A 26879-nucleotide genomic window follows, 5' to 3' on the forward strand; every position below is an offset into this window, starting at 1 on the left:
AGTGTCTCCAGCTGCTTAGTATAGTGTCTGGGACATAGCAGATGCTTAATACACAACACTGAATGACTGACTTGCACAGTGTCACACAGATAGTAAAATATGGATCATCTTGTGGCACTCTCAAAAGATTTGGGGATTAGCCCTTCTACCTTTGATCTTTTTCACTTGTGATTTTATGTCTTGTGCATTGGGTATCCTAAATGGTGTGTATTGTTGTTAAAGGTAGGAAATAAAAAAAAAAGTTTCTTGAGATAAGAAAAAGGAGCAGTAGCAGGTAAGACAGCATAAATCATGGCATTATGGGGAAGGTGTAATGGGCCAGAACTCTGGAGAAATATACTGGAGGCAAGGATTCTTACAACAAGGTGTTGATTGGGTGCCCTAGATAATTCACTTAACCTCTCAGTGCCTCAGGTAAATTTTAAGATTATAAACTGTAGAACAGATACAAATCTGCACTGATAAAGGGAGCTTCCTTACAAAAAAAATCAGTTATGAACTTAAAAAAAAAAATCAGTAAAGAATGAACTTGGCTTCATCTCTTATGCTGTATAATGCAACAAATTCCTGAAGGATAAACAAATGAATAATTTTTAAACCACTAGAATTAAACAATATATTTATCCCACTTATGGAGGGGGAGATAATTCTTGACTATTAAAGTTAAAGTGACGGGATGGATGTCTAAATATATACAAACTTTAAAACTTGTTAATATTTCATTAGATTTTATTATACATTTCATCGTGCAAAAGGAAAGTGAAAAACTGATTTTAAAAAGTCTTATTATTCAAAGAAGGGAAAGAACTGACACAAATTTATGAAATCAGGCCCAAGATTCCATTTGGTTAACAGTCAAAAGAAATAGATAGCAATCCTTGGGAAGATGTGGCTTGGCAACTATCCTGTAGATGCAATAGCAACATTTATGAAAGACCCAGAAAAGAAAGTTCTTGATAATCATGTCTTTGGCACTCTTAAATGGTTCAACATCAGAAACTGATAGGAATTTATCAAGAGAAATGACATTAAAACATTTCCAACTGCACCACACCTTGAGATGTTGGGATACGGAAGCCACCTGCCACTGGCTGCTGAAGGTCTAACTCAGACCTATAGAATGGATCTCTTCATGTGAGAGGATGATGATGATACAAGGAGATTGGGAGGCAATTGGGTTGTCTGACCTCTCTCTTCTTCCCTCTTGGCTCCAATTTATTTCATTCCCAATCCACAAGGAACATTTGCAAAGGCTGCTTCGCAATTCCTTCAAGTGTTATGATTCACAGCTGTGGAGGCTCTTGGAGAATTGACCTGCCCGTTCACCTAGGCATGGTCCTCAATATTGAGGACCATAGGGCAATGCCCAGGGTCACACAATGCAAAGCTGGATTTGAACTCCAGGCCTAGTACTCTATCCCCTGTACCACCTCGCTGCCTCCTTTTGTACATAGTAATTGTTTAATAAATGCTGATTCATTCATGGGCATCAGCACCCTAATTTTATGTCTTCTTTGATTCTCTCTCACCCAAAACTCAATCTTTTGCCAAACTTTATTATTTCTACCTTCACAATATCTCTTTATTCTCACAGCCACCATCCAAAGCCTTCATTATCTCATACTTGGTCTCCTATAAGAGCTTTCTGATTGGTCTCGTTGCTTCAATACAACCTTACTCAATACAACCAATAAAAAGCTGCTCAACATAGAAATAAATGGAGTTTTCCTTAAAATGATCAGTATTATCTATCTAAATCCATCAGCAAGCATCTTATGTAATGGCGATAAACTAGAAGCATTCCCAATAAGATCAGGGGTGAAACAAGTTTCTCACTCTCACCATTACTATTCAATATTGTATTAAAAATGTTAGCTTTGGCAATAAGAAAAAGAGATTAAAGGAATTAGAGTAGGCATAATGAGGAAACCAAATTATCACTCTGCAGATCGTATATTTAGAGAATCACTTAAAAACTACAAGAAACAATTAGCAATTTTAGCAAAGTTGCAGGATACAAAATAAATCCTCATAAATTATTAGCATTTTTAGATATTACCAACAAAGTCCAGCAGCAAGAGATACAAAGAGAAATTCCATTTAAAATAACTAGATAATATAGAATATTTGGGAGTCTATCTGTCAAGACAAAGTCAGAAATGATATGAACACAATTACAAAACATTTTCTACATAAATAAAGTCAGATCTAAATAACTGGAAGAATATCAAGTGCTCAGAGTAGGCTGAGCTAATATAATAAACCCAACAATTTTACCTAAATTAATCTACTTATTCAGTGCCATACCAACCAAACTGTCAACAAACTATTTTATAGAGTTAGAAAAAATAATAACAAAGTTCATCTGAAAGAACAAAAGGTAGAGAATTTCATCGGAATTAATGGAAAAAAATACAAATGAAGGTGGCTGAGCTGTACCAGATCTAAAACTATATTATAAAGCATCAGTCATCAAAAACCATTTGGTCCTGGCTAAGAAATGAGTAGTGGATCAATGGAATAGATTAGATTCAGAATTCACAATAGTCAAGAACTATAGTAATCTTGTGTTTGATAAACTCAAAAGACCCTAGCTTCTGGGATAAGAACTCACTATTTGACAAAAAATTGCTGAGAAAATTGGAAAATGTTATGGCAGAAACTAGACACTGACCAAAACTAACACCCTATACCAAGATCAGATTGAAATGGGTTCATGATTTAGACATAAAGAGTGATACTATAAGTAAATTATAAGAACAAAGGATGGTCTACCTCTCAGATCTGTGGAGAAGGAATTTATGGCCAAAGAACCAAAGTATAGTATCAAATGCAAAAAAGTTAATTTTGATTATATTAAATTAAAAAGCATTTGTACAAACAAAACCAGTGCAGACAAGATTAGAAAGGAAGCAGAAAACTGGGGAAAAAATCATTACATTCAAGGATTCTAATAAAGCCCTCATTTCTAAAATATAAATATATGGAGAATTGATTCATTTATAATACAAGTCATTCTCCAATTGACAAATGGTCAAAGGATATGAACAGACAATTTTCAGATAAAGAAACTAAAACCATTTCCAGTCATATGAAAAAATGCTCTAAATCACTATTGATCAGAGTACAAATTAAGGCAACTCTCAGATTGGCTAAAATGACAGGAAAAGATAATGATGAATAATGGAGATGTGGGAAAACTGGGACACTAATACATTGTTGGTGGAGTTGTGAACTGATCCAACCATTTTGGAGAACAATATGGAACTATTTCCAAAGGCCTATCAAACTATGTCCAACAGTGTCTCTACTGGGCCTGTATCCCAAAAAGATCATAAAGAGGGGGAAAAGACCCACATGTGCAAAAATGTTTGTAGCAGTCCTTTTTGTAATTCAAAATTAAGTGGCTGCCCATCAGTTGGAGAATAACTAAATATGTTATGGTATATGAATGGAATGGAATATTATCAGCAGGATGATTTCAGAAAGGTCTGGAGATACTTATGTGAACTGATACTAAGTGAAGTGAGTAGCAGCAAGAGATCATTGTACACAGCAACAAGATCATGCAATGACCAATTCTGATAGATATGGCTGTTCTCAACAATGAGGTGATTCAGGCCAGTTCCAATAGATTTGTGATGAAGAGAGCCATCTGCACTTAGAGAGAGGACTGTGGGGACTAAGTGTGGACCACAACATAATATTTTCATCTTTTTTGTTGTTTGCTTGCATACTTTTTTTTTTTCATTTTTTTTTTCCTTTTTGATCTGATTTTTCTTGTGCAACATGATAATTATGGAAATATGGACAGAAGAATTGCACATGTTTAACATATATTGGATTACTTATTATCTAGGGGAGGGAGTAGGAGAGGAAAAGGAGAAAAATTTGGAACACAAGATTTTGCAAGGGTGAATATTGAAAACTATCTTTGCATATATTTTGAAAATAAAAAATTATAAAAAAAAAAAAAAAAAAAAAAAAGAAGCTGCTCAAACTATCTTCCTAAAGCTCAGGTCTCTCCCCATCATTCCCCTAGTCACATAAGTCGAGTGGCTTCCTTCTCTCAAGAGAAAAATATAAAGTCCATGTTTTGCCCTGATTTTGTTCAAGATATGGTTCAAACCCTACTTTCTGTAAGTGGTTTCTCCCTGTCCTCTACTTCCATAATAGTGCCTTTTCTCTGAAAACAACTTCCATACATAGAGTGTGTATATAATTTTTGCTATGTTGCTTCATTAGAATATAAGTTCCTAGTAGCTAGAAATCATGCTTTTACCCCTCTCTGCATCCTTACTACTTAATCACAGTGCTTGTAATCCTGTTTTCAAAATTTTTTTTTATAATCCAACGTTGGAGATCTGAGGAAATGGGTATGCTGAAGTTAATATAAACATTCTTTGGCCTGACGATTCTGCTCCAGGCAATGTACCTAAATAATCTAAGAAGGAAATAAAAAAAATATTTATACATCTCTAATTTGTACAAAGATGTCCACTGGCAACATCTTTGTGAAAGAAGTGCTGTAACAACCAGAAGCCAGAGAAATGAACTTGGAGTTAAAAAAGGAAAGATGCTTTTTTCTTCAAAGACTATAGAAGAGGATAAAGATTATTTGACCTTGGGATGAAAGTCAGATTGAATGGGAGAAAGGATAAGTAGTACAACACTTGGGAAAAGTCCATTTAGAATTTTCAAATCCTCATCACAGAAATCAGCAAAGGCTATATGAGTGCTGATAAATCCATCTTAGGCTAGCTGAACAATATGAAACATGACAGGATGAGGAACTTATTGACTGTATATAGATGAAGAATATGACTAGTAGTTTATTTTGATTTGTATTCTCTTTCAATGTATGAAGAACAAAAATGAAGAAGGGGTAATAAGGATACTGGAGGAAGTTAAGAGAAAGTACACATTCTTAAGGATCTTTCTTCCCTTTTATTCTTTGAATAGTAGAAATAAAGAAGAAATCCAAAGTTTATCTTATAGGTGAGACAATACCACCCTTGGGCTGGAAGAACAGAACTCCTAATTGCATTACAATCTTCTCAGATAGTCTGTTGTATTGTAAAATAGCCTTCTAATATTTGTGCTACAACTCAAAAGGATGGTCTCTAATGATGGGAATCAGATACTCTAAAAGAGTCTTTGGGACAGATGAAATTAACCAGAATAGCTGACACTTGTATAGCACTTTTATAAATATGACATCATCTAGTTTCTATAACAACTCTATAAGTTAAGAAGTAAAAATACTATAATCTCCAATATACAGATGAGGAAACTAAGGCAGAGAGATATTATATGACTTCCCCATGTTCATAGAACTATCAAGTAGCAGAGGTGGAATTTGAACCCAGGTCTCTTTAGTCCAAGACCAATTCTCTTTCCATTATACCAGGCTTCATCTTAGGAAAGCTGGATCTTGTGGGAGCCTTCAAATCATCAAGACAACTTGTGGAACAGGCTCTGCAAGGCAACAAAAGACTAAAAAGGTACATAATTATCTAACCAGACCTACTAGCATCATCTAATTTTGTTATTTTAGATCAAAAGAAAAATTTCCAGTTGGTACCCATAACGATGACCTAAAATAATACAAACATGTAACTCAAGCACCATAGTTACTGATAGTATAAATTTTGAATAAATGAAAAGGTTACCATGGTTTTTTCTCTTCCTTCTGCAAGTTTCCTCTTTTTATGTATATGTTTGTTACGATCTATTTCCACATCACCATAAACATTTGATACATCCTCAAGAAGAACTAATGGAACTTGACTGGGGGTATTAGGACCTACAAATAAAAATAAAAGTATTCTTAGAAACTTCATCTAATTCATAAAAAGTCTTTGTGAACACAACCCTCTTTTCTGATTTTGCTAAGTTCTACTGCAGGCATTTATTATTTTTTTCTTTATACACTTTTAGAGACTTTTCAAAGACAGCACATTAATTAAAAAACTAAATTCCAACTAAATTCCAACATCAATGCAAACCTGAACACGATATAGTTAAGCCCTGACCCAACAACGAGGATTTCAATTATACATTCCATCAAAGTTGTTCCTAAAACCCAGTAATTGTTCATATTTACCATCCCCACCCTCACCATAAACATTGCTTTAGGACTGTGTCAAGATCTCAGGACTAACCTTGGAAGAGAGATGGCTGTATGCTACTGACATACTGGTATGCATTCTTAAAGAAGACAAGCATTGTAGAGTACACTATTTGATTTTTATACTTTGTATGAGTTTCAGTGTCAAAATTATTCATATATCTGCAAAGGTCTTTCATTCTATGCAAAATATCACCAAGGTTTCTGAAAGACAAAAGGTAAACAAATGTTTACCAAACATTTACTCAACTGCATTATGTTTACAAAGACAAAAAGGATAGCAAAGGGATAAGAACATGATGTCACCTGGCCTAAATATAGTTAATGGGTTTTATAAGTGCAAATGACATGACAGACTTGCTGAAAAAAGTTTCAGACACATATTAAAAGTGGTGAAAAAAGTTTTTAAACAAAACCTCAAACTTTTATTTGACATAAATGCAGATCATGTAACTTTGTTTTAAAGCAGCGTGTACTTCCATACAAAAAGCTTTTCAAATCACATGATTTGTCCTCTTATTAAAGAACTTTGTAGATTAGAGGAACAGAGAATAGTCTACCTCTCAGACCTGTGGAGGAGGAAGGAATTTATGACCAGAGGAGAATTAGAGATCATTATTGATCACAAAATAGAAGATTTTGATTACATCAAACTAAAAAGTTTCTGTATAAACAATACTAATGCAAACAAGATTAGAAGGGAAGTAACAAATTGGGAAAATATTTTTAAAAGGAAAGGTTCTGATAAAGGTCTCATTTCCAAAATATATAGAGAACTGACCCTGATTTATAGGAAACCAAACCATTCTCCAATTGATAAATGGTCAAGGGATATAAACAGACAATTCTCAGATGATGAAATTGAAACTATTTCCACTCATATGAAAGAGTGTTCCAAATCACTACTGATCAGAGAAATGCAATTTAAGACAACTCTGAGATACCACTACACACCTGTCAGATTGGCTAAATAATGATGAATGTTGGAGGGGATGTGGGAAAACTGGGACACTGATACATTGTTGGTGGAGTTGTGAAAGAATCCAGCCATTCTGGAGAGCAATTTGGAACTATGCCCAAAAAGTTGTCAAACTGTGCATACCCTTTGACCCAGCATTGCTGTTATTGGGATTATATCCCAAAGAAATACTAAAGAGTGGAAAGGGACCTGTATGTGCCAAAATGTTTGTGGCACCTCTTTTTGTTGTAGCTAGAAACTGGAAGTTGAATGGATGTCCATCAATTGGAGAATGGTTGGGTAAATTGTGGTATATGAAGGTTATGGAATATTATTGCTCTGTAAGAAATGACCAGCAGGAGGAATACAGAGAGGCTTGGAGAGACTTAAATCAACTGTTGCTGAGTGAAATGAGCAGAACCAGAAGATCACTATACACTTCAACAACAATACTGTATGAGGATGTATTCTGATGGAAGTGGAAATCTTCAACATAAAGAAGATCCAACTCACTTCCAGTTGATCAATGATGGACAGAAATAACTATACCCAGAGAAGGAACACTGGGAAGTGAATGTAAATTGTTAGCACTACTGTCTATCTACCCAGGTTCCTTATACCTTTGGAAGCTAATAATTAATGTGCAACAAGAAAATGGTATTTACACACATATATTTTATCTAGGTTATATTGTAACACATGTAAAATGTATGGGATTACCTGCCATCGTGGGGAGGGAGTGGAAGGAGGGAGGGGATAATTTGGAAAAATGAATAAAAAAAAAAAACAACAAAAAAACAACAACAAAAAAAGAACTTTGACAACAAAGTCAGCAGATCAGACACCAAATCCAAGAGTAGACCATTTCTTACCGTCTTCCTTTATCCATCTGCCATTCACATCTCATTCCTATGACAGACAAAATTTTAAACAACCTCTCCCAGGGGTCTACAATCTGGGAGGACTTTTCAGTCAGGCCATCTATAATGTACTTCTGAGAGCTACGCTTGCTTGGGGACATGAGATCAGGTGTATCTTGGGCTCCTGAAAAAGTAAAGGGGGAAATCTCTGTATCACTCTTATGCCTTGGTGCTTATACAGCATTTGATGGACAGTAAGAAGAGTTCCTTTTATAAGTGCCCCTCAGCCCACATGCCACACCCCCCAGACACACATTCTGTGAGGTAAGCAGGAGGCATTACCTTCATTTGAAAGATTAGGACATGGAGGTCCCGAAGTCTTTGGTCCAAGGTCACACACTGGTATAGCTAGGAACAGAATTTTGAGCTGCATTCTATATAACTTCTGTGCACTAATGTTGTATGACAGCAAGTAGTGTCCAGATCAAGGGAAGTAACAGTCCCACTGTATACGGCAATGATCAGGCACATCTGCAATACTGTGTTCAGTTCTGAATGCCACATTTTATGAGGAATGGTTGAAGGAACTGGGAAAATTTAACCTGGAGAAGAGAAGGCTTGGGGAGGGGAAGGTGCCTGAGTGATATAACGGTCATCAACACATGGCTACACAGGCCATTGTGAAGAGGAAGTAGTTACTCTGTGTTGGTAAAGAGGGCAGAACTAAGGCTAATGAGCAAAATCACAGGGAAGCAGAATTTAATTAACGTTAAGGAAAAACATTTCAACGTTAAAGTTGTCATATAGAGTAATTTGTCCAATGAGGCAGTGAGCTATCCCTGAAAATGTTTTATATGAAAAGACTACAAAATTAGTCAGATCTGTGGAAAATATTGTGCCCATGCTGGTAGGAGATTAGACAAGACATCTAAATGAGACATCAACAAATAGTTCTATTACTCTAAAGATTCTCTGAAGCCACTAAACCTTTTCATTTCTTATCTATGTGGAGAAAATTTCCCCTACTTGTCTCTGCACTTCCAAATCCTACTTTCTATCTATCCTTCAAAGTCAAGCTTAAGTTCCTCCTTATTCATGAAGCTTTTCACCTCCCATCATGGCAATCTCTATACAACACATTATGGCCCTTCTTTACATTACACTGTTTTCTATTGCTTCTTATTCTATTGCCTGCATCGTCTCTGTCACTGAATCTTCCTGATGATCTTACTTCATTTCTTGCAAAAACTGGTATCATGCTAGGTATATTGTAGATATTCAAACAATACAACTGCCCAGCATTTACCTGGTTCTCCAGCACTGGTCAGTCTTTAGACGTCTTTCATTCTTATCTTAACTGCTCAACTTCCATCTCCTTCATCCACTTCTTTCTACAATGATACAACCTATACAAGCTGGCTCCAAACATCCCCCAATGTGACGGTCTAATCAGACTGGGTATCTTTCCATTACTCACACACAACTGTCCGTCTCCCACCTATGTCCAGAATATATTCTTCTCACCTTGTAGGAGTTCCAATTTCCTTCAAAGTTCAAATGCTCCCTCTTAATGACCCTGCCTCTGTCTCCTAGATGCTAGTTTCCCTTTTATTATCAAATACGGTCATTGGCAAAAAAACCCAAAGAAGACTCATCACAATCAGAATCCTAACGTTTGGACACAAACCAGCTTGGTTTTGAAGCTGTAAATATGAGTAAGAATGAGGAGGAGTAATGATAATATCTGTGTCACACTCATATGCCCAACCTTCATGTTTGTACCATTAGAGCCACCCTGATTCCTCACTGTCCCTACCCACACACATTCAGTGGCCAAACCTTGTCATTTTATAGGCCACTGTCCCTTCTCACCTAGACTACTGAAAAAAAAATTGTAATTGGTTTCTCTGTCTCAGCTTTTAAAAAGTTGCATAAAAGAGTGGACAGAGCACTGGCCTTGGAATAAAGAAGGCTTGAGTTCAAATCCTGCCCTGACATTCACTTGTATGTCCGACCAAATCACTTAACCTCCTAATCCCTCATCTTTGTTCCACAGCCCATCTTCCACCCAATTGTTAAGAGTATTATTCCTAAAGCAGAGATCTGACAATCACTTCCTTGTTCATTAAATTCTGGTAGGTCCCCTATTACCTTTAAGGCTAAATACATACTCCTCTACTTGCCATCTGAAACCCTGAACAAACTGGCTCCAAACGAACCCCAATGTGATGGTCTAATCAGACTGGGTATCTTTCTGTTGCTCACACACAACAGTCTATCTCTCACCAGTGCACTTTTGAACACAGGTTCTGGGCCCAGGTCCTGAATATGCTCTCCTTATCTCACTGGAACTCCAATTTTTTTTCGAAGTTCAAATGCTACATCCTGATGATCTTGCCTCTGAACCCCAAGATTCTAGCTTATCCTTCTGAAATTATCTTGTGTATGTGTCTTTTGTCTTTATATTGTCAATATCTAGCACAGAGTAGGTATTTAATAAATACTTGCTTATTGATAGGTCAAACAAGAAAGAAATTCTGATTGGAAACATTTGACAATACAATCTCAGGCTAGTTTACTTACCCTGATGCTGATTTTCCGTCTGAGTAGACCTAGTGACATAATTAATATAAAATTCAGCTGCTTTGTTCAAATACTTATATAATAGGCTGGCAGGTAACCTAACATCAGGATTATTAATTATTAGAGGAAGGACATCACAAACTGTTGGAAGAAAAAGAAAAGGTTGTTTTTTTCTCCACCAGAATACCAACAAAATATAAGTTCATTGGAAATTTGGTGACCTAATTTCTTATTAAAGAACAAAACTGTGGCAAATACTTTTCTGGGTAAGTAAAATATAAAAGTGCTGAAAAAATGGGACATTATATTAAAATCCCATAATACATAAATGGTTACATTAATCTGAGTCTCCTGACACATTTGGCATCTACAATAGGAAGCTTCCTGCCCACCAACTCTCTGGATGTTTCTTGGTTTGAAATAAGGAAACTGTTCTTACCAAATAATTTTCTAAAGCAGTTGACAGGGGATTCTTGTTCATCAATATTTTCAGCTTCCAACAGTGTTTCTCCAAGGCCAACCTATTTTAAAATGTACACAAATGTAAATTCTATTGTAGACTGTGGTAAGAAGTGATAAAGAGTTTACAATAGAAACAGAATAACATTTTGGCTATATATATAATATTAAAAGATGAATTATTCTTTCATAAATCAAATATCCTCATTTTTCATCAAGGAATATTCATGGCAAAGCCAAGAATAAAATCCTAAATAGGTCATCAGACCTATTCTCATTTTCAGTATTTTAGTTGGGAAAACTGAGAAATTGGTATCATCCTTACAGAAACTATGGAAAAAAGCATCAGGTATGGAGCATCAAAATTGCTGCAACAAGATATGGAAGCATAGAGAAGGGAACTTTTCCCTGTGGGGTAACTGTACCAGGACTTGCTCTTATAGCCGCAGAAGTCAATGCTAAAGAGCTCTGAAACACAACAACTTAAGATACTAGGAAAGATGGAATTCTTTTTAAAATTATAAGGACATCTGTAAATTTCTTAGCTTCAAGCTGAAAGGGTTTTTAAAAGTAATTTTGCCCACATTTGTAAAACTAATGATTATACATTTTACAAAACACTACATCATGGCAGTGGTGAAAAAGTAATATGCACAGAAGAGGAAAAGCTAAAATCAAAGAAATACTTGGGGGGGGGGGTAAAAGACTAGGAAAATTTGGTCACCAAGACAGAAAACGAGGTCAAAGGAAGAATAGATCTGACTAGTTAGAGTTGAAAGAACTACTGGTAAAGTGAGCAGAAGGAAAGCAATATGACCAAAGAAGGGATTGAGCCAGAAGCAAATTGGGACTTTCAAAACATAACTGTTATCCCATTCCTGAAGCACACCAAAATTAGGAATTTAACATTGTTTAGTTCCAAGAAATACAACATTTTTATAGTCACTACCTGCTAAACACATATTTTATCACAGTTTAGTTACTGTTTTCCTAGCATAATTAGACAAAGTTTAATATCTTACAATAATACTGCAAATTTCTAAGGATTCTCAGTTTAAAATCTAGACTATTACTATTTACCACACTGTTTTCTATAGATAGAAATCAACACAAAAAATATATGAATTTACTTGCCAGCTATCAGGTTCACTTCCACTCTGAACTAAGAACAACAAATGTATCAAGTGAATGGGAATATTTATTAGGGTACAGCTGTGTTAAATCTCTTACCCCATGTTGTACAACAGTTTCAGGAAAACGTCTCAAAAGCAGAAGTAACATTTCTGCTCGCTCCAATGTATTAAAACATTGTTCTGTGGCTTTTAGTAACATCTCACATTGTACCCGACCAGGAAGGGTTTCAAATAGACCTGTACAAAATAACATTTTCTTTTTCTTATTTTGGGAAAATGAGAAGAGACAGAGGCAAAAGAGTAAAAACATGTTAATGTTCAGACCAGCCAACACAAAATGAAGAATTATCCTGTTGTATTAATTTTTATTATGTCTTGCCAATAGCAGCCTAACAACAGAAATTCTGTTATTGCTAGTCATAAGCAGTACTGTCAAAATAATTTTCCTTAAGTGCATGTCTGACCATGTCATACCCTCCCTCATCCCCCACAAACTTCAGTGACTTTCTAACATATCTAGGATCAAATATAAAATCACCTGGCATTAAAAACCTTTCTTAACTTCCCTCTACACTCCCTTCACCTTTCCAGTCTTCCAATGACAATTTTTTCACATATTCTTTTAGAGAACAAGAACTATGGATTCCTTATTGTCTTTGGATTAAGATATGGCATCTCCTGACCCTGAGTTTTTTTTCGTGGGCTGGATGTTTGTTCTGGCATCTTCCTCATCTCTGCCTCCTGGATTTCCTAGGCTTCCTTCAAGTGGCAACTAAAATACTTTCTTCTACTGGAAGCCTTCCTACCTTATTTAATTTTTGTGGCTTTCTTCTACTGATTACTTCTTATTTATCTTGCATATTGTTCATACCTAATTGCTTGTTGTTTCCTCCCCTCATTAGATTGTGAGCTCCTTCAGGATAGTTACTCTTTTTAATCTTTCTTTGCCTCCCCTGCATTTAGCACAGTGACTGCTACACAACAGGAACTTAATAAACGTTTACTGTCTATTACTGCATGGTCAAATATGAAAGATTGTCTCACTTTTCTTTTTTCATGAAGACCTAAAATCATTCAGTGTTCTCTTACTAGACATGCATGAGTTTCCTTTCTTTAGATGAAACAGACAAAACAATCTCAATCTTTCTTTCCTCTACATTCTGTAAGAAATCTGGCTATTTGATAGTCTGTTTTCTAATCACTTCAACTGTGACACTTTTTCCTCGGTGTTAACAAAAAATGGAAAAATTACAAAAAAATTCTTAAGAAACAGTAGTCACGTGGCCCTCATCAAGAATGAGATAAACCAAATCAGTTCAATAGAGCAGTAATGAATTGAACCAGCTACACCCAGCGAAACTATGGGAAATGAGTATGAACTACTACACAGAATTCCCAATCCCTGTTACTTTTGTCCGCCTGCATTTTTTATTTCATTCACAGGTTAATTGTACACTATTTCAAAGTCTGATTTTTTTTGTGCAGCAAAAAAAAAAAAAAAAAAAAGTGTCCATATAATATATTTAACATATACTTTAACATATTTAACATGTATTAGTCTACCTGCCATCTGGGGGAAGGGGTAAGAGAAGGAGGGGAAAAATTGGAACAAAATGTTTTACAATTGTCCAATGCTAAAAAATTACCCATGCCTATATCTTGTAAATAAAAAGCTATTTAAAAAAAAGAAGAAATAGTAGTCATTCCTTCATCTCTGTACTTTTGACTTGTTTACTTTTAGACTTTTTAATAGTCGCCTATTTTAAATTAGAACATTTCCTCAGGAACAATGATAAATTAATTTCTCTCCAAGGATGCTAAGAGACTCAAAGAAAATGCTCATGGGATTCCATGACATCATCTAAACAAATTTAGATGCCAGAAACAATGCCCATAGTTAGAAACAAGGATCAAGACCATTAATTTTTATTGTTAAGAAAATCTGAGGTTCAGGAAAGTTTACTTTATAATATGTAGGATTGTCATGCCTTACCTCTTAAAAATTGAGTTTGTTTATCCTGGGAATCATTCCTTAATGCAGAAGTAATAACACTTATTTCTCTCCATACCACTGGTTGGTCTGGAAAATTCACAAACCTTTAAAAAAAGAACACTTTTAAAATAAAATATGTATAGCCAGGATGTCCCAAAAGTCTTGAGCAGTTTTAAGTTATGTTACAAACTTATAAAAAACATTATTTGAAAGTTGAATTTAAAATATTTTTAAAACTTAGTTTTATGAATTTTGATTAATATTTTTGCAATTTTAATGAGACAGAGTATCTTGTCATTATGCATTGCATACATGATAATTTCTGGATGACACTCTCTCAGATTAGTGGATCAGGAGAGGAGGTCCTTTTCCTGAGCATCTTGTTCACCTGATCTATCTCCACCAGACTTGTTATTGTAGAGTCCTGTCAAAACTGTCATATATGCACCAAAAACTTGTTCTTTGGATGATCTTAAAGCTAGGATGACAAATGTTAATTTTTTAGTCACCAAGTAGCTATTGATGAAAGTTTAACTACTATCACAACATAGTAGTTATGTTAAATTTTAATAAGAAACATACCTATGTTTTAAAATGTTACCTAATTAACCTTTTAAACGTTAATTTTTGCAACTTTGTGACATATACTTCTAAAGTTACTAAAGTTTAAAATTGCACTAAGATTTTTGGGATATCCTTTATGTTTTGTGTGTGCGTGTGTGTGTGTGTGTGTGTGTGTGTGTGTGTGTGAATACACACATACCAGAATTCTAAACTTTCAAATAGGAAATCTGCTTATGTTAATGTTAAGACCAGCCAACACAAAATGAAGAAATATTTTATTGTATTATTTTTTATTATTTCTTGCCAACAGCAGCTGAAAAAAAAAAAGAAATCCTGTATTGCTCAGGTCTCTGTGGTGCTAAGTTGACAAAAGAATTTTGATTAAAACAAAAACTTCCACTTTTCTTTCTTTTAATTGAAGAAAGGTCTATCTCTATACTAATAGACTCAAAGAGACTACTGAGAAATGGAATTGATGGGTAAGAAAAAACAAGGCTACTTAAGAGAAAGCAACAGAAGTCTAAGGCATGTGGAGCTCAGTGTATTTATCTTGTACCTTCCATTTAGTCTTCTAATAAGCATTTATTAAGTGCCAAAAGACAAGATCAACGAGCCACCCCAAACTTCATGGAGGTTCCATTCTAATAGGGGTGTGGGGAGGGGAGGGGAAAAGAGAAGAAGCACCAGGTGCCCAACTAAACAGATAATAATTTTTTGGTCTGTACCGGCAAATTGATTGGTAGCAAGAAGTTCAGATGAAGAAAGCCCCTCTGCCAACGCAGGCAGGACCTGAGATGCCTTGCCAGAGCAAGAAGTGGAATGTGAGCCCAGACCTTTCTGACTCTGAGACTGGCTCTATACACATGCTGTTTCTCAATATGAACTATGAAGGGGAGAGATTACCGACCTATGATTTCACAGAATTCCCAAGGAAGGGAACTCCTTGTACAATGCAGATCTACTCTACGAGCAGGAAGTGACTTGGCCCAGGCCACAGCTGGCATGGACCAGGATGGGATGTAAGCCCAGGTCTTCCTGGGCTTCCTTAGAGCTCTAGTGTGTTGCTTCTATAACACACAAAGAAAGTAAACAAACTAAGTGGGGGAAGGGGAGGATGGCACTGCCAACCAGGAGAAACAGGACAGGCAGCCTGCCAAAGGTGGGACTTGAGGAATTGAGAGCTTTTAAGGGGCTGAAGTGAGAAGGGAATGAGTTCTTGGCAGGTGGTACAGGCAAGAAAATATCAATGACGGAATGTCTTTTATATCCAGGGAAGTAATATGCAATAGGCTTGGAAAGACAGGCTGCAGCCAAACTGTGAAAGGTTTTAAATGACATGCAGCAAAGAGTTTATGTGCATGAAGGATGACTTGGAATGGACACTGAATCTTATGTTTGTTTTTTAAAAAATATTATCTACACTGACAAACAACCCTCCTAAACAATAAACCCTTAGTGACCTGGGTAAGCTTGCAGATAATCCTTGTACTTCTAGTTCTACAACCAGATACAAAGTATCATGAAGAAATTCAATGAAGAAAATATGTCAAGTCAAAATATGTTAAGAGCTGTCTTCACTCACATGTCATAGAGGAGCCTTCCAGCTGAAGCCGTCCGCTCTGCATTCCGTTCAATGATATACATCTCATACTGAAACAAAACCATTCACATTTGGTATTATCCACCATCTCTGGACCAGAGAAGGCTATTTTCTAACCTTGCTTGTTTCATTCCTAATCTGACTCTTGGTGTAAATCATCACCATCAGCTAACGTTTATTGCACGCTCATGACATTTAATGTCAACAATACACAGAAATTGAGTGATTTTGTTTTTTTGTAATGAGGATACTACATGGGGTTAAAAACAATGCACAATGGGATCAGCAGCCCTGTTAGCCTTGCCATTCTCTGTAGGGATTTAGCAATGTCTGGTATTGTAAAATGGGAAAAGGGAGCAGAGAGAGAAGTAAGGAGCAGGATTCAGTTTCAAATTTTAAATGCCTGCTATGTGCTAAACACCAGAGATTCAAAGACAAAAATGAAAAACATTTCTCTATCCTCAAGGAGCTTACATTCTACAGGGAGAAACAACAAGCAAATCGATAAGCAGATACATCATATGAACTTAGAAGTGGAAAGGACTTTAAAGTTCATTTAATCCAATCTACTCATTTTACAGATGAGGAAACTGAGCCCCAGAATAAACTTGCCTAAGGGAATCTGGGACAAAGTCAGAATACAGTAATTTGAGGAAGGAGAAAACAGTAGTGTCTAAAACAGAAGGGAACAGCTAGAGAAGAAAACTTTAAAAAGGAGAGGATATGAAAAAGAAATACAGAAAATATAGAAATAAAGAAAAGAGTCACAGAATGCCACTGGGAATTTTCCTTCAGATACTCCTGTTGATAATGATAATAATAACCACAATAATAACTAGAATTTATATAGCTCAATGCTTTACAAATATGATTATTCATCACAATCCTAGAAGGTGCTATTACTATTCCCTTTTAATGAAGATTAATAATAATATAAAAATAACTGGCACTTATATGGTGCCTTAAGGTTTGGAAAGTACTTTACAAATGCTGTCATTTAATCCTCAAAATGATCTTAGTAAAAGAGGAACCATTATTATGATTATTCCTATTTTACAGATGAGGAAACTGAGCATGAGAGAAATGATTTGCCTACAACCAAGGAACTAGGAAGCGCTTGAGACAGAATTTGAATTCGGGTCTTCTACTGAGCCGCCCGGCTCAAGGTGACAGAGTCCAAGTTCAGACTGTCTGCTCTAGAATCGGACCTTCTGTGGTCCTGGCCAGAGCGAGCGCGCACACGCACACACACACACACACACACACACACAGCGCCTTCTCTCTCCCACTCCCCTTCCACCTCCCATCCCCCACTCTGCAACACTCACACTTTACATATACACTCACACTGTGATACGTTGTATATATAGACATGCGTGATATCCACACACACTACGTAATATACACGGAAACACATACTACACACATATACAAACATTACACAAAATACATACACTGTATACTCATGTTTACACACATTAATATAGACACAATATACACATAAACTATGTACACACGCCATATAAACCGTTTGTATTATATAAAAAAAAGTAGTCTATACGCACAGCATATATGTGTATACACACAATGCACGTATGTGTACAAAACATATGTACAGTATATATGCCATAACGTAGCGTATACACGTGCTACATGGCCTTCCTCCTCCCCCAAGCACAGGGTCCTCCCCACCCCCGGACGTGCGCACGCAGGGACACGCAGTGACAGCCCCACAGCTGCACCGACACACGAGAGCGCGCGCCCCCACCACGCACGTCCGGTTCCCAAACACAAGCACGCGCGCGCACGCCGGGCCCTGACCTGGATATTGAAGTCTGCCGGGTAGAGGCTGCGCGCGGTGATGAGCCAGGCCTTGGCCGCCCACAGGTCTTGCTGCACCAGTTCCCGGGCTCGCTGCACCAGGAACTCACAGTCGCCTAGGGACGACATGACACTGGAGCAAGCGAGTCCCTTGGACTCGCTGCCCGACCCTCCGACCCCGGGACCCGAACCCGTGGAAAGCCTACTGCGCATGTCCAAAGCAGCGCCATCACCTCCAGAGGCTGGCTCCATTTTTCCGGGTTTTATCAGCAGCTTTTTAGCCCTGCCCCAGGCCGCCCTTTCTTCGCGTTCGTTTTCCTGAGCGATTCTATTTTAGTGGCGGTCCCAGCCGCCACTAAACTATGGAGAACTGGATTTAATCTCCCGTTCGACTCTGGTCCATTCCCAACAAGCATGCGCAAAGGAAAGGAAGTCTATTGGTTCTTCCCTGTGGTCTGGTTGTCCCTCCAATCCCTCTCTTCTTTCTTTTGTTGTAAGCCCTTGAGGGGGAGGAGCGGCAATCCCTGAGTCCGGTCGCGAGAACCTAGAGCCTGAACCAGGGTCGAGGGAGGAGCGAGCAGAAAGAGCCTGCGCCTGAAGGTCCGACTGCGCATGCGTCGGGGAAAGGGGCGGGGACTTGGCTTTTGGCGGTTGGAGTGTGAGAAAGGAGTGAGACGGGGGTGGAGTGTGAAGGGCTACGTGGTCTCGTCGGTGCTTTGGCCAGGAAAGGGAAAGGGCGCTAGCCCCGACTTCTCTGAGAGGTCGGAGTTGGGAATGTGGCTCCTCAGTCTGAAATATCCCTCCTAACATATAAAAAAGTAAGAGAGCTCGGGCCAAGAGAGGATCGTAATTATAATAATGTGAATATATGTTCTCCCAAGCACTTTCCTTACAATAACCCTGTGAGGTGATTTTTTTTTTTTGGTCCCAATTTGAGATTTTTTTTGACCTGAAATGCTCCAGGTGGAAACGGCCTCCACGATTTCACGCGGAATCTAGAGCTTAATAAGTCACTGAGGAGTCAGTTGGGCAAAGCCCGTGAAAAGACAAACCCCCTCCCAACGGGATATTTCTTAGTGTTAATCTGTTAATCACTGTAACATTGTAATATAAACTTGTAACACTGGAATCTGGTGTAGATACTTCAAGCTTTTAATGGGTACAAAATTAAAACTTTCCAGCGGCTGAGGGGCTGAATTTACCCTACATTTTCTCAGCCCACACCTTCTGCCAGGGTTTTCCAAGGCAATAAGGTTTCTAATCATTGAACTAGCACCTGATTCCCTTTTCAGAAGACCGCCGGATGGGGTTTCAAGTCAGAACTCAGTTTAAGCACCTGCACTGTGCTGGCAATACAAGTGATAACTTAAAAACACTACCCCCAAAAGCTTACATCCTAACGGATGAGGCAAGTACATACAAAAATGTATACAACATAAATACAAAGTTAAATAAACATCGATACTAAGTAGTTGAGGGTCAGATGCTAACAGAAAACGTGGCATAACAATGATTAAACTGGCTCAAAAGCCAAGAAGATCCAGGTTTGAGTTCTGTCAGTGATATATGCTAGTTTCGTTACTCTAGACGGGGGGGTGGGGGTGGGGGGTGGGGGGGGGTGTTCTCAAACTCCGGCCTGGGGCCGGATGTGGCTGCTGAGGGTGTTTCTGCAGCCGGCCAGGTTATGGCAAATGGGCTGAGGGGCGGAGACAGCGTGAGGTTTTGTTTGTACTGTAATCCGGCCCTTCCACAGTCTGAGGGACAGTGAGCTGACCCACTATTTTAAAAATTTGAGGACCACTAGACAAAGCCCTGAACCCTCTAAGTAATTCTCTTAGACTAAATAAATTAATGAATAGTTGTGATTCATGTTAGAAGAGACATTTTTCTCATCTGACCTGAGGAATCCCTGGAGTTCAGAGACATGTTCTCTTTTTGGTCCTCAGACCATCTCTGTAGGTCCCTCCTTTGCAGCTGTACCTCACAGTCACTGGTCTCAAGTTGTAAAGTCATTTCAGTCGTGTCTAACTGTTTGTAACCCCACTTGGGTTTTTCACTAGAGTGCCTTTGCTATTTCTCTCTCCAGCTCATTTTACAAGAATAAGAAACGGAGGCACACAGCATTAAGTGGCTTGTCCAGCATCACACAACTAGTAAGTGTCTCAGGTCACACTTGGAACTCTGGTCTTCCTGACTTCAAGGATGTTGTTCTGTCTGCCACCTAATAATTTTATTTCATTTAGAAATAGTCACATCTAGTAAATAGCAGTAACAGTACTTGAACCCAACTACTAATATTTTATCCTTAACTAAGGCAAGACACTTCTGTGAGCCTCAGTTTCCTCGTCTCCAAAATGGACATATCTATAGAGCCAATCTCATACGGTTGTTACCATGCTTAAAAGATATCTTTGATTTAGAATATGAATTGTAGAGTTCATAATGTACATAGAGCACCTTGCAAGGCTCTATATTACCAAGAAAACACAGGTCTTCCATTAGCCAACACCACACCATCCATATGTGGAGCATGAGTTATACTAAATGGTAAAGTTCTGAATGCGGTGGATAAGGTCACTTACCTTGGCACTATCCTTTCCAGGGATGTCCACATTGATAATGAGATTGACACTTGTATTGCCAGAGCTAGCTTGGATTTCATAGGACAGTATAACAACACAATGCCAAGAAATAGACTTGCTTCCATTTGAATTGTTTTAGGAAGACTCTGAAAATCACCTGGCAGAATAAGATACAGACATTGATGTGCTTTCTCAAATTAAACTGACAACTATTCTAACTCTACTGATAGCATGACTCTGCTGGGCTGGTCACATTTTTTGAATGCCAAATATATGCTTGCCAAAAAATTTATTTTATGGAGAACTCACACAGGGCAAGCACAAAGTAGTCAGAAAAAAAAGTGATACAAGCAACACTCTCAAGGTATCTCTTTAAGAACTTTAGAATGGATTGTATGACATGGGAGACACTGGCACAGGACTGTCCAGCATGGCATGTCCTTGTCAGAGAAGGTACTGTGCTTTTTGAGCAAAGCAGAATTGAATTAGCCCAAAGGAAATGTGAAATATACAAAATTAGAGAGGCCACCCCCAAATGTTTATATGGACTATTTGTGTCCAACATATTGCAGAGCATTCTGGGCTTGTATTGGTCTGATCAGCCACCAAACCACTTGATTCCAACAGTAATGTCATTTTGGACATCTTTGAAAATGAAGAACAACAATAATAGGCATTAAGACAACTTGTGAATTCACTAGCATAGGGAAGTGCTGGTAAAGAAATCCAGCTGCCTAAAATCATTAGGTTTATAGTGCTATAGGTACAATATTTTACTTGATCTGCATAACAATCTTTCAAAAAGGAAGTATAATGTTATCCCCATTTTATAGATTAAACAGATTGAGATGAATTAATCTGAGGTCACAAAGCTTATTAAGCCAAGTCTTCTGAGTCCAATGTTAGTATGTCTTGTGTTTTATGATGGTTTTAACTTTTTCAAAGTACTACCATATAACCTTTGCCAAAATGATAAAGGGGATGGCCTTCTTATGAATGCAATCACAAAAGATTCCAAACCTAGAACTTTTTTTAATGAGATTCACCAACAACATTACCAAGATCTGGTGTTGAATTAGGGATCATCAGGTTAACATCTGTTGTTCCCATGATCTATATTTTTTAATAGTTTGCTGTTGTGTGGTGCAGTTCCAATTGTATGAATTGAGTTAAGACTTTTTTTTTAAGATTTAAATTTCTTTTAAAGATAAATATTAGTAAAATTCCCTTACTGTTAATATCTTTCACTTAAAACCAAATAAAGTATTGAAAAGTTACTATAATTTAAGGAAACGATTGAGACACCTACAAACTTGCATAGAGTTTGAGTTGAGATTAATTCACTTGATGGGAATAGTAATTCTTTTATTTCTATCTCCTAGGCATGTCAAAAAAATCTGAGATAATATATATAAAGCACTTTGTAAATCTCATGTCTATAAACTGTTAATTAAGTGTTAACTATCATTCGGATGGTTTCATGATCTCATCATTGTGGGCTTCCTCTAGTTGCAAAGATGTCAGACACCAGTACCTTTTCATGTTGGGACAATTCTTGTCCATCTCTATAAATACTCAATGAGAGATTCAACCCAATATTCCAGAGATTGATCTTCCTTTTGTTCCTTTTCAGTTTCCTTTGCTGGATCATTGGATCATGCTTGCTAATGTTGCTAATATCCCACAAGGCTCTGTCATGGGTTCTCATCTTTTCTCCCTCTCTATTTTCTCACTGGTGATTTCATCAGCTTTCATGGATTAAATTGTTATCTCTGCAGACAATCAATTCTTTTTTTTTTTTTTTTTAAATCCAGCTCTAACATCTCTCCTGACCTCCAGTCTCCCATTTCTAATAAACTATCAGATATCTTGAACTGGATGTTTTATGTTCATCTTAAACTGAACATGTCCAAAACTGAATTCATTATCTTTCTCCCCAAATTCTTCCCTCTTCTGAACTTTCCTATCTAGGAGATCACCATATTCAAAGTGACTTAGGTTCTCATTTACCACACATATCTAGTCTATTGCCAAATCCTGTCATTTCTGTCTTCACAATATATCTCATGTAAATTCCTTTCTCTGATGTAGCCACTACACATAGTCCTTCATGCTGAAAACTGCACTAAAACTTTTGGGACACCATATATGTATAATACATACATTCACTTATATGTGCAATTTACATATATGTTCATATAAGTACATATGTATTCTTGATATACACAATCTGTATGTGTAATATTATACATTTAAATATGTGCAATAGATAGTTATTTACAAGTTGTAGAAAGAAGATATTAATTAGTTGGGGAATTAGGAAAGGCTTCAAGTAGAAGTTGAAGTTTGAGCTTTGTCTTAATGGAAGTACAGAAAATATGATGCAGAACTGAAAAGGAAGAGCATTACAGATATGGGGGACAACCAGTATAAAGGCAGGGAGATAAGAGGTAGAATTCTGTGTATCAAGAACAGAGAGGCCTGATGGAGTAGGCCTTAGAATATGAGAAGAGGAGTAATGTTCAATGAGACTGGAAAGATAGGTTGGGACCAGGTTGTGAAAGACTTTAAAAACCTGAAAAAAGAAGTTTTTGTTTTATTTTAGAAGTAATAGGAAGCTGTCTGAATAGGGAAGTGTTTTGATCTGTGCTTAAGAAAAACCTTTTTGCAACTATATGAATGAGATTTTGGACTGGGAAAGGACTTGAGGCACTGAGCTCAATTAGAAGGCCATTGCCATAGTCCAGGGAAGAGGTGATGAGAGCTTGAACTATGGCTGTGTGGAGACTAAAAGAGTTCCATTTAATATATGCTATGGATTTGTCAATTGATTGACTATGTGCTATGGAGGAGAATGAGGACTTGAGAATAATGCTAAGATTACAAACTGTGATGCCTGGAAGAATGCCTGAAGTATCTTCAACAAAGATGGGTGGGTTTGAGATGAAGAATGAGTACTGTTTTTTAATATGGTGAAATGTCTCTAGGACATAGTTTGAAATATCCCTTTAGGTAATTGGTGATGTAGGACTGAAGCTCAGGATAGAATCTGGGGCTAGATATACAGAGCTGTGAGTCATTTGCATAGAGATGATAATTAAACTAGTGGGACTTGAGGTCACCAAATGAGTAGAGAGAGAGAAGAGAGCAGAACCTAAGACCCTTCTTTGGGGAACACTGACAACAAGGGATTGTTATCTGGATGATGAGCCAATAAAAGAGACTAAATGGGGTTTCTAAGTTGGGAAGAGAGTCAGGAAACAGTAATGCCATGAAAACCTAGACAAAGTATACAAATGTAGGAGAGATTAAGGATGAAGGTTGAGAAAAGAACATTAGATTTGACAATTAGAGCTTTTCTGACTAAGAAAGGTAAGAGAAATATAAGATAATGAGGTGGTGGGGTCTGGTGAAGATTTTAAGGATGGGGGAAATTTGGGCATATTTGAAAGTAGTGGGAATTGAACAAGTGGACACCAGAGATTTGATTAGAGATTAGAGATGGGAGACCATTAAGGGGAAAATCTACTGGAGAAGAATGAAGAGGTATAAGTAAAGGAATTGGTTTCTGCAGTGAGAAGCGCCATCTCATTTTCAAACAGTGGAGAAAAGGAGAAAAAGGAGTGGAGCATGGTGGCAGAGAGTTTTCAAATGAACAAAAGTCCGAAGAGGAAACTTGAAGCAAATTTTCTCAGTAAAATTAGACAAAGTCTTCAGGAGAGAGGGTGAAGGGGATTTGTAGCAGCTTGTGGAGAGAAGTTTTGTAATAATTTCCCTGGAGAAGGAAATAGAGAATCAATTAAGGAGGGATAAAAGGACTTTATACAGAGTGGGCCCTATTGAGATTAGATAATATAAATTTATAGTGGACCCAGTCAGTTCAATTGTATGATTTTATCTAGCTCTGGAAAGCTGGGACAAAACAAATGATAGGGAAGGATAGACAGTAGATAGTAGGACAAGTCCAATATCAGACTTTTTAGCAAGAGATTGAGTTTAATGATTTGAGATTATAGGATAATGTGGACTTGAATTGGTTAAATATACCCTGTAGATGGAAAAGAGAAGAAGATGAAATCAGTACAGGAATAATTATGAGAAAATATTGAAGTATAGGGGAATTGGAGGTTGCAATAAAAGTGAAAATGGGAAGGGGAAGGAGGGGTGAAGAATGTCAGAGAAGTAATGATAGGAGGTTATGGTCATAGTGTTAGAATTTTTGTTCACAGAAATGGAATATATCTGGGTAACAGAGATATCTGTGACTGAGTTAGAATAGAGAAATGGGGTTTCAGATTTCAAGAAATTGAGGAACAAGAAGGTGAACATAGTTAGAGAGGATCAACATATAAAGTGTCCTAGCATAAAGGACCGGGAACAAGGAGAAGACAATGAATTAGATATTTAACTTAAGAAAGGTGATCAGGTGGTCATTGAGGATGGTAGCAAACAGACACAGATGAAACATTTCCCTTGCTTCCAACTATAATTAGTTATTCAGGCAACAAGCATTTATAAAGGGTTTACTGTGTTACATTGTCACTTTATGAGAATTGAGTGAACCAACTTGTGTCACAGTTCTAAAGCTAGCTCAGTTTTCTTTCTGTTTAGTTATTGGTCTAGTCAAATTTCTATTTTATGAAAAAACTATGAGAACTATGAGAAGATTTCATTGCATTGTTTGAATTTAGTCCTGTGTGTCTGAGAAACTGGATCACCTCTATCTACTTCTTAGAAACTCTTTACTAAGGAGCCCTGTCAGATCCAAAAATTGATTCAAGGAGTTTTTTATTTGTTTGTTTGTTTTTTCACAATTATATATGTCAAGCAATCCTGGGGTTACTAGTCAAGTGCTTACTGTTTCCATGTCCCTTTGATTTTCAGGATATTGTACTTTTTCTCTTTCCCCATCCCAATTTGGATCCCTAATATTTCTTCTACTTTGAAACCAGATTACCTAATCTTGTATCCTGTTTTATAGCTTGTTAATTGTTTTCTTTTGAATGCATAAAAATGTATTTCCCTCTGTAATTAGGGTCTAGTGCCACACTAAGGAAATCTGGACCAAATTTTTTATGCAATTGGCATGTGTTGCTTAGTAAATCTATATACTCAGAAATGCAAACTTTTGTTTCCTGTTATTTCACTTACCTCTCGATTCCATGTGCTAGTGTGTAGTAGCTATTAAGTCTTTCCCTGGCAAAGTGGGAGCTAAAGGTGTATTAGTGCATAACCCAGGATTGTAGAGCAGGCAACCTGTTAAATAAGCCCCCAGAAACTTTGACATCAATAAGTCTACTCTTTTGATTGCCTTCTTGAGCCAGTTTGAAGTCCCTGGCTCAAGTCAACCATCTGATTTAGGCTTTAAAAATTCCTTTTAGCTCCTGTTAAATCTTGATTATTAATCAGAGTTTCCCAACTTATTTCAGGAACCTATCCCAACAAAATCCCACAGTAGCTGTGAAGGATGAGGCCTTGCTCAGTTCTCATGATGCTCCTGGATTGGCATGCGGTAGACTTAGAAGCAAGAACAAAGTCTAGATGAGGCCACAGAGCTATCAACCTTAATTAATTCTATTCCATATTTCTGCCTTTGCTTTGCATAACTTCCTATGATAGATGATCGGTTGTTTGGTTAATATTCTGGTCAACTCTGTACTTATAATGATTATCAGTGCTGGACATATTGTAAGGCTTAATAAATATTTGCTGATTGACTACAAAGATTTTTGAGTACTTCTAATGTCAGGGTTAATGCGATTTTTTTTTCAAAGGACTCCCACTTAACAGGGGAATGTTGTGAAAGTTGAAGTAGATTATGAATCACAGATTTGGGGATATGATGATTTTCTTCACTCTAACATGTGTTTCTTTATTCTTTATTTCTGTCTGAATAGCCTTTGGGAGTATTAAAGGTTTAATGTGTTAATTCATTACTAATGGTGAGATTTGGCACCAAATTATGAGGTTGGCACCAAATGTTGGGATTGGGGTAGCAATTCCTAGTTCACATATGAGGTGCAAGGCACAAGGCACATGTGAAGAATTCACAGTGGCTTTCTATTTGTCAAAAGGTATCTTTATTTATGAGAAGAGGTTACAGACAAAAGAAAGAGGTAAAATAGACACCAGTAATAGTAAATATGAAATAGTATCAGGAGAGCATATAGTTAATAAGGAAAGGTTTTTAACAATT

The 26879-nt window shown here is 37.1% G+C and overlaps 1 protein-coding gene and 1 long non-coding RNA gene across 14 annotated transcripts in view; one reads left to right on the forward strand and one right to left on the reverse strand.

The window, feature by feature from the left end:
* INTS10 (integrator complex subunit 10) overlaps positions 1 to 18629 on the reverse strand; it is a 67592-nt gene extending 48963 nt beyond the window's left edge. For 6 of the 12 annotated variants that reach the window (XM_074287420.1, XM_074287415.1, XM_074287411.1 and 3 more), the window contains exons 1-10: positions 18102 to 18629; positions 16263 to 16330; positions 14117 to 14220; positions 12221 to 12360; positions 10971 to 11052; positions 10532 to 10672; positions 8291 to 8356; positions 7961 to 8132; positions 6165 to 6334; positions 5673 to 5806 (exon numbers count right to left, since the gene is read on the reverse strand). In XM_074287420.1, the coding sequence (XP_074143521.1) occupies positions 5673 to 5806; positions 6165 to 6334; positions 7961 to 8132; positions 8291 to 8356; positions 10532 to 10672; positions 10971 to 11052; positions 12221 to 12360; positions 14117 to 14220; positions 16263 to 16330; positions 18102 to 18353 (1329 nt within the window). In that variant the 5' untranslated portion in view covers positions 18354 to 18629. The remainder of the gene's footprint in view (positions 1 to 5672; positions 5807 to 6164; positions 6335 to 7960; positions 8133 to 8290; positions 8357 to 10531; positions 10673 to 10970; positions 11053 to 12220; positions 12361 to 14116; positions 14221 to 16262; positions 16331 to 18101) is intronic. The other 6 variants (XM_074287418.1, XM_074287413.1, XM_074287417.1 and 3 more) reach the window with 3 other exon arrangements.
* The window catches only part of LOC141554952 (uncharacterized), a 63501-nt gene continuing 55223 nt past the window's right edge, over positions 18602 to 26879 (forward strand). Inside the window, exons 1-2 of one of the 2 annotated variants that reach the window (XR_012486015.1) lie at positions 18602 to 18701; positions 20188 to 20254. This is a non-coding gene — a long non-coding RNA (uncharacterized LOC141554952). The remainder of the gene's footprint in view (positions 18702 to 20187; positions 20255 to 26879) is intronic. The other variant, XR_012486016.1, reaches the window with a different exon arrangement.

The sequence above is a fragment of the Sminthopsis crassicaudata genome, chromosome 2 (genome assembly GCF_048593235.1).
Source record: "Sminthopsis crassicaudata isolate SCR6 chromosome 2, ASM4859323v1, whole genome shotgun sequence".
Lineage (NCBI taxonomy): Eukaryota > Metazoa > Chordata > Mammalia > Dasyuromorphia > Dasyuridae > Sminthopsis > Sminthopsis crassicaudata.